Source organism: Entelurus aequoreus, linkage group LG08, assembly GCF_033978785.1.
Source record: "Entelurus aequoreus isolate RoL-2023_Sb linkage group LG08, RoL_Eaeq_v1.1, whole genome shotgun sequence".
NCBI classification, from domain to species: domain Eukaryota; kingdom Metazoa; phylum Chordata; class Actinopteri; order Syngnathiformes; family Syngnathidae; genus Entelurus; species Entelurus aequoreus.
In genome coordinates, this window is record NC_084738.1 from 32,992,001 (window position 1) to 33,003,050 (window position 11,050).

General features: G+C 36.4%; 1 protein-coding gene and 2 non-coding genes across 3 annotated transcripts; 1 reads left to right on the forward strand and 2 right to left on the reverse strand.

Annotated features, from left to right (window-relative positions):
- The first annotated feature begins 5,273 nt into the window (after positions 1 to 5,273).
- On the forward strand, positions 5,274 to 5,346 carry trnar-ucg (transfer RNA arginine (anticodon UCG)). Its single transcript has one exon. It is a non-coding gene; the product is annotated as a tRNA-Arg (tRNA).
- A 2,653-nt stretch (positions 5,347 to 7,999) lies between these two features.
- LOC133655074 (large ribosomal subunit protein mL62-like) lies at positions 8,000 to 10,815 on the reverse strand. The gene is made up of 6 exons (XM_062054981.1): positions 10,621 to 10,815; positions 10,403 to 10,427; positions 10,252 to 10,311; positions 10,081 to 10,163; positions 9,827 to 9,996; positions 8,000 to 8,142 (listed from the first exon to the last, which is right to left on the reverse strand). Exons 1-6 carry the CDS (start codon positions 10,786 to 10,788, stop codon positions 8,067 to 8,069), a joined length of 582 nt encoding a protein of 193 aa, XP_061910965.1. The 5' UTR covers positions 10,789 to 10,815; the 3' UTR covers positions 8,000 to 8,066.
- Positions 10,816 to 10,948: 133 nt separating this feature from the next.
- Positions 10,949 to 11,020, reverse strand: trnaq-cug (transfer RNA glutamine (anticodon CUG)). The gene has a single exon. It is a non-coding gene; the product is annotated as a tRNA-Gln (tRNA).
- Positions 11,021 to 11,050: the final 30 nt, after the last annotated feature.

Consider the following 11,050-nt stretch of genomic DNA (forward strand, 5'->3'; position numbering starts at 1 on the left):
ACGTTAGAATGCAACGCATACTTCATCAACAGCGATACAGGTTACACTGAGGGTAGCCGAATAAAAAACTTTAACACTGTTAGAAATATACGGCACACTGTGAATCCACACCAAACCAGAACCCTTTGCAGCACTAACTCTTCCGGGACGCTACAAGGTGTGTGTGGGGGGGGGGAGGTTTGGTGGGAGCGGGGGTGTATTTTGTAGCGTCCCGGAAGAGTTAGTGCTGCAAAGGATTCTGGGTATTTGTTCTGTTGTGTTTATGTTGTGTTACGGTGCGGATGTTCTCTCGAAGTGTGTTTGTCATTCTTGTTTGGTGTGGATTCACAGTGTGGCGCATATTTCTAACAGTGTTAAAGTTTTTTTTTATACTGGCACCCTCAGTGTAACCTGTATCGCTGTTGATGAAGTATGCGTTGCATTCGCTCGTGTGTGCGTACAGAAGCCGCACATGTCTTGTGACTGGGTCTGAACGATGTTAGAATGGATGATAAGCGGATGTGACGATAGCTCGTAGAGTACGTTAAAGGTTAATTTGTTCAACGTTGGCCCGCAGCTTTGTTCAGTTTTTAATTTTGGCCCACTCTGTATTTGAGTTTGACACCCCTGTGTTAGATTGTTAGTATGGACATAGACTTTTATATAACAAGCTACATATTTAATGAAGGATAATTACTGTAATTTTACATGAATTTGAAAGTAATTTAAGAAAACAGAAAATGCTATGTATAATTAATTTGGTATTTTTCTGTAAAAAAAATAGAAATATACATAGTTTGTCATTACTGGCATATTACTTAAAATAACAGGCGGATTGTTTATTTACAGATAACGTCTTAAATTCTACAGTTTTATAAACTATTTTTAAAAAATAGAAAAATTACAGTAGAAATTTAGAGTAAATTAACCATAAAAATAGGATTTTTTTTTTTTACAGTGTGTGTGTGTGTGTGTGTATATATATATATATATATATATATATATATATATATATATATATATATATATATATATATATATATATATATGAGTCACATTTGAAAAGATCAGATTTCAATTGGATTTGGACTACCTCCTAATGTGGCCTTAATCTGATTCGAAAAGATCACATTTGAAGCACTTTGGAGCGTTTAGACTGGCAAAAGAAATCCGATCTGTGTCACTTGAAGGCAAAAATATCAGATTTGGTGTGCAGTGTAAAGGGGGCCACTTTGTTTGAATATAGAAAAATAAACACTGTACCTAAATAAAGTGATTATTTGACGTACCACTATATACACGTACCACAGTTTGAGAACTTTGTGCTAGATCATCAGGTTTTCTGCATTTTTCACCGAGATCACACATTATATTACCAACAAAAGAAAACAGTAGACAACAACAAACATGCCTGCAAGACTAATTAGGCACATTGTAGCGAGCAGCCGACTCTGCAATCAGCGGTGTGCACGCTGACCATAATAGGCCAGTAGATGGAATAAAAAGACATGACCTTACCATTTTATATTCTGAGGCAGGGGGAACGGTAGCTTTGAGACTGATAGCAAAAATTAAATAAAAATGACTCTTGACAAAAACGAAACAACGATAGAACTCTCATCATTTGCATTAAAGTTCTACAGCGACCGAAAAGGGGAAAAGAAAATCCTGTATATGCATTTCCATTCAGAATTGTCGTGACTCCACGACATAAGTTATCGCGTTGCTTTTGCACAATCTAACAAATAAAATACAATGAAAATATGGTGGATGTTAACATACAGTACCGCACAAAAGAGTACCTCCCACCACTCACATAGCTGCAATGACTAGTTGGGGCCCAATTTGGACATTTTCACTCAGGGAAGTACTCCTTTTTGTTGCCAGTGGTTAAGACATTAATGGCTGTGTGTTGGGGTATTTTGAGGCCACAGTAAATGTACACTATTACACAAACTGTACAGGGACTACGTTACATCAAAGTACAGTAGTATCTCAATTTTTTAGATTTTTTTGGTCCTGTGACGGAGCTCTTAACTCAAAACACTTGTATCTCAACTCAAACTAATTGCCCCCCACCCCCCACCCCCGCGCCCAAAAGAGCACAATTTTAACATGTAACATGCCTTTAAAAAACAACAACTAACTTTTAGATGGGAAATATTGCATAAAAACAATACAATACAATATTCTACAAACAGTTACTGTAGTTTTATTAAGTAATGTAATAATAATATACAGTACATATTTTGCCTTGGAGAGCTTACTTCTACGGTATCTCCTTCGAGCTGCGTCACCATTAAACACACCATCAGCAGCTTCTCCATATTTTCATGGATAAATGTCCACCGTTTGCATACTATTTTACATTTTTGACTGGCATTAGACTCATTCTGCCTCTTTAAGGCGCACACTAGCAGTCATACGCTCAAATTGCTTTGCCAAGTTGACTACAAACTTTTTTAATGTTTCGACAACTAATTTCTTTAATCCAATGAATACCATCCACTTCTCAGCAGTCACTTTCTTCGTTCCCACGGTTGGAAAAACCAAGTTGTGTCGATCTCTACCTATAAGCTAACGCTAGTGAGTAAGACCAGATGTTTCAATTCTTATGGGGTTCACTTTGGCATTTGCTACAACAACTCTTGCAATTTAAAGCATAACAATTAGCAGAGACACAGTTCTTATCTCAAAACACCCTTAAGTTGAGGTACCACTATATCCTTTCTTCGCTGTTGTGCCATGAAGATAAAAAATAAGTGAAAAAAATGCTAGGGGTGTACTCACTTTTAGATGGTACTGTATGAACTTATCATTTACCGTCTTTACTGTGTTACCGTACTTTTAGACTTATTATTTAACTGGAGCAAAGTACTTTAAATCTAAACCGTGAGATCCTATCATTATAAAACACTAACTGACAAGAAAGACGAGTTAAAAAACATGTAGGGTTTTGTTTGAAATAATGCAGTATATTCACATTTTTTCTCATTTTTTTATGCTGTCTGACCAGTAAAGGTGCTAATAATCCTCATAGCAATTTATTTTGTTCATATATCAATACGCTTTCTGTCTTTGATACCTCACTTTTGCACAAGTCGCTTTCTAGCGGGATTAGAACGAGATTACCACTTTGAATGGATAATGTGAAGTTCATTGCTCGGGTTGGCGGAAGTAGTGCTTTTTGAAAAGAATGTGGTTGATGGTCCCACTAAATGCCTAAAAGATGCTGCCCTTGAGAAACGTTACAATCTTTGCAGATTGTTATTTTTGACAATACCTTGGCATGGAGTCATCAAATACACAAATCATGTGAGTCGTCATGTTGCTTGTCTATACTTTAAAGCGCCTATAGCCCCTTAATGTGGAATATTGTCACAAATAACATTTTAATCCATGGGTTGACAATTTTTTGCTTTCATTCAAACAATGTATTTGATCATCTTCGTCTTACACTTGCAGCCTTACTAGATGACCTAACTAACCTGTTACCACAATGTAATGCCACTATTTGATTGCGTAAATGTACTGTATAACGCTTTGCTACAGTGAATGTTATGACTATGTTGAAAGGCACATTTGACATTCCCAATATAACCTTAATTACTCTGCAAAATAGTGAATGATATAAGTTTTTCTCGCTGATAACATCAGACATAAAACTGTCAACATACAGTAGAAGGAGTGCATTACTGTGATGTATCAAGTGCATTTTAAGTACACTAGTAGGGAGAACATTTCCCAACTTGTGTTTTTGTTTTATATTTTGTATTTGGGATATGCCTCATTATTTACATTGCATTGAGTGCAGTGACCTTTTCTGTGTTTGCATTTTTTCCCCAGTGTTATAACTTGTTACTAACATGCTGTTTTCATATGTTAAGTGCTTTACTTTTTACTATAAGTTTGAATATGGTCTCTATTCATTCATTATTGTGACTTACATTTTATATACATCTTGTCATATTAACTCCATATTCATGCAATTGTCACTCAGTGAAACCTATTGGTAATAAAGCCTTACACCGCAATTGTCGTCCATTTTGTTATCGATATGATACAAAGTACAATTGTCCCTCGTTTGTCGCACTTTACTAGAATGTTTATTATTAAACTGAATAGTTTCATAGTTAGAGCACAAAAAACGTTTTACGACCTTTTAAATCAGTTTTTAACATTATTAGAGCCCTCCAAGTATGAAATATTACCCAATTATTCAACTTTACACTTGTATCAAACTGTTCAAACTTAAGGATTTACAAAGTACATACAAATGTATTGATCATTGAGGCATTGTCATCTAATTAGGTAAATTACAACTTATCAATATCTATTTATTAATTTGAACTTTGATTATTATTTGTTTTTAATTTATATATTTGTTTGTGTAACAAATCCAACACGGAGTGAACAAAACTTTCATTGAATGATTTTTATTTTTAATTTGCTGAACATTATTATCCTCAGAATGAAACAACACCAAAACAGTTTTATATAAACAAACTTCCATCCATCCATTTCTACCGCTTATTCCCTTCGGGGTCGCGGGGGGCGCTGAGGCCTATCTCAGCTACAATCAGGCGGAAGTCGGGGTACACCCTGGACAAGTCGCCACCTTATTGCAGGGCCAACACAGATAGACAGACAACATTCACACTCACATTCACACACTAGGGCCAATTTTAGTGTTGCCAATCAACCTATCCCCAGGTGCATGTCTTCTTATTTGTAAACAATTGCAAAATACAAAATTTAAGGCAACTGGACAATATAATTTTTAAACAAGTAATCCAATTGTCCCCTTATTTACTTTTATTACATACAATTGCTTAATGGAAAATAAAGTTAATGGTGCAAAATAACTAAACGACATCGAAACACGCAGATGTGAACATAAACATAAAAGATAACTTATGATGATACTGCCCCTGGTGTCGACACTATCGATATTGCCTCTGTTTACAATGTGTTTCCATAACGGATAGCTCATACTAAGACGAATGCCGTATTGGTGCAAATTAAACAACTGTAGTTTCAAAAACTTATATTACGTGTAAATGTTTTTATATACAAATCATTTAAATGTGTATTCATTACGATGCATGTACGTACGATTGAAAAACATAACGTTTAGTGCTAACTGCAAAAAGGCAAATGTGGTGCATTTTTCAATGTCAGTTCAAATAGTACACTGAACTTTACCGTGTTGTTTGCTAACGTGCCTCTGCGTAAAACTATGATACATGTCATCGAAAAATTGTTTAAACTGTATTGAAGTGAGTGAAGTACATGACCGCGTGGCCTAATGGATAAGGCGTCTGACTTCGGATCAGAAGATTGAGGGTTCGAGTCCCTTCGTGGTCGTCTTTTGAGGCCAACGAGAAGCTCATTTTTATTTTGTTTTAAAATGTCCAAACTCTAATCCATATTAATGTATATGGCAACGCAATGGTAAAAATTTGAGTTTTAGTACAACCCCCCCAGATTACTATGTATGTAGAACAAATAGTCATATACGGCCGGAGTGGTAAGTGAGCAGAGTGGCGCAGCGGAAGCGTGCTGGGCCCATAACCCAGAGGTCGATGGATCGAAACCATCCTCTGCTATTTTGAAGAAGCATTTAAATATATGTATTTTTTTTAAGTATTTGGGTAAAATATATTCTCTAAACACGTTTGAATACATGCTGATACTTGTCTTTCTATCTAAAATCTAAATCTAAAATGCTAGTAGTGATTATGGGCAAACTGGTTATTTCAAGAAGAATATTGCTTTTTTTTTTTTTACTTTATTGCCACATTATCTTCTTAATATTCGTACATATTTCAAAATGGGCATTTACTAGTTCAGTGGTGTCCAAAGTGCGGCCCGGGGGACATTTGCGGCCCACAGCTCAATTTGTATTGGCCCGCGACACATTCTATAGACAAACTAAACCAAGGTCCCAAATTAGAACAAAAAACTAAGAAAAATTCAACGGGACCAAATCCCCCAAAAATGGGACCTGAAAACCAAAATGGCCGACTACCTGAGCGTCTTACTGTATAAGGTCTTTGATGATTTCTGTGTGTCCTGTCATGATGAAAAAGTGTACACATTTCTTGTGAGACATGACATGTTTTTGAGTGTACTAAAGCCCTCAAAAGCGTTTCAATTGACGGTATAACAGCAATATTAGTAAATACAGATTAACTTTCGAGCACAGTTAACATAAATACAAATAAAACCATTATTCAAATAATCATGAATTATTTTATTGCTTTGTTTATAACACAAAGCTAAGATGTAGCAGTGTTTTTCAAATGTTAGCATATGTTCACCTACATTGTTTGGGTTTTGAGTATTTTTCATATACAAAATGTATAAAAGTGGCCCTCGCAACCTTCAATTCTCCATGTGGCCCTTGCTGGAAAATGTTTGGACACCTCTGTACTAGTTGACGCAGCTTCAAGTATAATTACTAGTTTGGTTTATAGTTTAGAATACGTCATAATATTAAATGCATAAGCAGTGTTGGGATAATTACTGAAAACCAGTAACTAGTTAGTAACTGAGTTACTTATGAAATAAAGTAACCAACTCAGTTACTTACACCAAAAAGTAATGTGTTACTGTAAAAAGTAACTATTTAGGTACTTCTTTTTTTTTTTAAAGCTCCCATTAATGCCCTTTTAGCCTTCATTTCAGTACTGTTATTGCACTGGAGAATAATACAATCTGTTGATCAACTTGACATGCATTTGCATCACTGAACTCTGCTACGCAATAAGGTCTACATATAACACACAAAGACAAAGATATGTTTCAAAGGGCCAACTTATTTCAGGCCAGAACAAATTGACAAATCTATTTTAAATAGCTGCAACATAACACACATAAGTAACAAACAGCGTAATAACAACATAGCCGTAAACCAAATAAGTACTTTAATTTTATTTTTACATACCAAAGCCTAACCAGGCGTTTTTTCTCTCAAGGAATTCTGAAATAAAGTCATGTCTGAAACCCAGAACACTCTACACATTTTCCCAGTTTTAGTTTAGAGATAAGGAAAGATTGGCCTGACCCACTAGCATCCCTCTTTATGTTTGTGAACTTTATATTCTATACATTTAGAGTGATGTGATAATCAACCACTCTAGAATGAAAGAGTATACAAGAGAATTGACAGAGTGTGTGTACTATAATTCATAATAACATTGATTTTGATTCAATATTATGTTTTGAGCAATGACAGTTTGAAAGAAAAAAAAACAGCTTCGTTTTATTAGTCAACATTGCAACTTTTTCTACATTATATTTCACCTTTAAGCTTTTTTATTTCACTTTTGTTATGTTTTTGTTTATTTTAATAGTATTTTTAGAATGTGCTGTGGGCCTTTAAAACATTAGCTGTGGGCTGCAAATGGCCTCCGGGGCACACTTTTGACACCCCTGCTATAGATAATAAAAAATTAAATCTGATAAATCTATCGATAAAAAGCTGAGCCTGGCGACGCATGCGTGTTAACAACTCTCTCGCTCTCTCTGTCTCCGCCCCTCCCTCACGAATGTTGCTGCGCGCACCCCTCCCCTCCCTCTTCTTCCCGCACCCAGACACACACACACAGCGCGCCTCCTCTGTGTGACACAAGAGATTCAGAAGGACGATACCGCAGCGCTGCAATAAAACACACTCAGATCTTCTGTTTCTAGCCGATACTACATAAAAAATAACGTAAAATAACGCAGTAACGCATCATGTAGTAACAGTAACTTATTTACTGAATATAAAAAATAACGCGTTAGATTACTAGTTACTGCCGAAACTAACTTTGTAACGCGTTAGTCCCAACACTGTGCATAAGACAGGTTATGTGTTTGAATCTGTATTTGGTAATGAATAGTCTCCACTGGTGTCAATTTAATATTAATGAATAAAAGTAGCGATTGGTAACAGTGATAAAGTCTAAACTGCTTATTAACAATGATAAGAGTGTGTACTGTTTTTGTACAGCGGAAACACTGCTAACACAGAAATGTTTGAAAAAAATTTTTATTACAAAGAAAAAACATAAATTATTGATGTTAAAACATTCATGGAACTACAGTTGCCTGCTCTGCTTGGTAGCTGAATTGATCTTCTTCTGTCTGATTCGCTCCTTGTTTCTTTTATCCAACCTGCAAAAAAATGTCCCCATGCTAAATATTTACTGGCATAAGGAATATAATCAGCATATTGTAACGACCGGGTCGCATCATGGTGCGAGGTGTTCTCCCAGGGATGCAGACGGGCTTCGGACACAGCGTGCAGGTAGGAAAATGATTTATTTAAGCACAAATCATAGCAGGGAAAAAAACAAAGACGTGCTCATAGCATGGAAAACAAAAACAAAGGGACTAGCGTGGGAGCTAGTAAGCAAAAATGGCATAGCGTGAAAGCTAGCGGGAATCGAAGTAGTCGTACATGTTGCATATAAGCAAATTAGCAAGCCAGGCCGAGTGAGGCCCGGGCAAAGACTAAATAGCCCTCTGATTAGCGCTCGGGCAACAGGTGCGCGTCCCGAACGCTAACCAGAGGCAGGTGAGCACAATCTGCCGTCATGGCAACAGAAACAAACACAAGGTGCTGAAAACACACGTGACACTAAAAAGTAAACAAACTGTGATCCGAGCAGCGGATCCTAACACATATTTCCTCATTGAATGATCTAAGCTGTACTGTTATAGATATGGTGCCCCAACTGATCGCCAGGTTTGATCGCCTAACATCCCACTAACATAAGGTTCCTTTCGGTTAAAGTTTTTAAAACATTTTTTTTAACATGACAGAAACTATCATCATTTACCCATTTACCGTAAATTATTTAATGTTGCATAAGTTGTAAACTGGAAGCAGGTAATAATTGGAGAGTGGGCGCTATTTCTAAAATGTTAACAATGTACAGTTGTACCTCAATTTAAGAGCTTAATTGGTTCTGTGGAAGAGCTCTTAACTCAAAACACATGTATCTCAAATCAACATCTCCATCAAACTGAATTTAAATCAATTTAATTGGTGCTTAGCCAGCACAAAACAGCACAATTTTAGCATGTAAAATGCCTTTTAAAAATAAAAATATTGTATAAAAACAATACAAGAGAGTGTACTAACAACTTGTGTGTAGCATTGACCTTGGAGAGTGGACTTTTACGTTATCTCCTTCTAGCTGTTTCTCCATCAAACACACCATCAGCATCTTTTCCATATTTTCATGGATAAATGTCCCCCATTTAGATACTACATCATGTTTTTGATTATTAATTTCCATATTTCAATGAATATCGTCCACTTCTTCTCAGCACTGTCCTTCACTCTCACCTTCTTCCTACCCATCGTTGGAAAACATGTCCATCTCTAGCAATAAGCTAAAGCTAGCGAGTAAAACAGCTTTGGTTGGATCACTGTGACATTTGCTATGCCAACTAATGGTACGGACGCTTATAACACAAAATGCAAAAGCATAACAAATATCTCAAAACACTCTTAAGTTGAGGTAACACTCAATGAGGAAATACTATCTATAGCAGTGATTCTCAAACTGTGGGCTCTATTCAGTGGTACGCAGTAGAACGCTGTAAATACGTACTGTATAAGAAGTATCATTGTCGATGATGTTTGTTCATTGTGTGTAATGTTACAGTGGTCAAAAATATTAAATATACTTGTTAAATAAAACCTCTGCTCTGTTTTTAATGAATACTTAGGCCTACTACGCTACTGTATTTGATTGTTGGTCATTAGAGAGCCAAGTGTTTTCTGAGGTGGCACTTGGTGAAAAAAATTGTTTGAGAACCACTGCTTTATAGAACAAGCTGTTGTTACCTTGATGCTCTGAGGGCGAGATCTTCTGGTGTGGGTTCACGCGGCTTTTTACTAGCCTCAGCAATAATAGTAGAGATCTTCTCAACACAATCACTGACGTTTCTCTGCTGGCTCCTGCTCAGTTCTGAGGTGACAAGCAATTCCCCAGCTTTGTTGATACGGTTTATGTTCTGCACCACAAAGCAGATAAATACACTTCAATCTCAGATGTATATTTTTCACCATGAATATTGAAATCCTTATTGGAAACCAACCTTTTCCAGGATTTTCAGTCGTACGTCTTCAGGGATCCAGTCCGCTGCTAATACGTTGAATCTGATCTCTGCTTTTGTGTTGACTGAGGGTTTAATAAACAGGGAACGTTAACTGTATATTAACATTAATAATTACTATTGATTATTTTTTTAGTCATAACTTTTGAAGACCTTTATTGACATGCTGACCACCAGGGCCACTACTCCTGCTGTAAGACACGGTCAGGCGGTCTAAGAAGAAAATAAAGTTAATGAAGACAAATGAGGCAGGAATCACACTATTTTTGTAAGTCATATGAATGATACATTTTTGAATATTTACCCAGTGGAATGTACACTTGGTTATCCTAAAAGAGGTCAAAATAATGAAATTAGTTTTGAGTCATTTGTGCTAGCATGACACCGTTGTTTGCTTGGCTGGCGCAGCATTGTGTGTGTCACAAACAACATTAAGATATACCACTTTATTTATTTCTTCAAATCGACTGTTTGGGTGACATTCTTTCAGTAAAGTAAACAGCGATGATATATTGAATTTACCAGCAGTTCGTTGTCCTTCCCCCGGGTTCCATAGCCAGCGTTTGATTGTTGAATGATTTTCGTTTGATTTATTCGAACACTGCCACGTTTTAAAGACTGTGGAATTATTGAACTAGGTCGAAGATTAACGCTCAGAAAACAACAGCGTCTCACAATGTAGGCCGCCATGTTGATATGACGTCACGCGGTGACGACTTCGTCATACAGTCGAAACAAATAAACAGGCCCATTTAAATCCACCGATTAGGCAAATTGAGCACTTAAATATATAATTATTAGTAGTAGTAATTAAGTACTAAAAAAGTTACCGAACACTTTGAAAAATATCAGGTTCCACCGAGATTTGAACTCGGATCGCTGGATTCAGAGTCCAGAGTGCTAACCATTACACCATGGAACCGATTTGAGCGCCCTGAGAATTATTAATTAT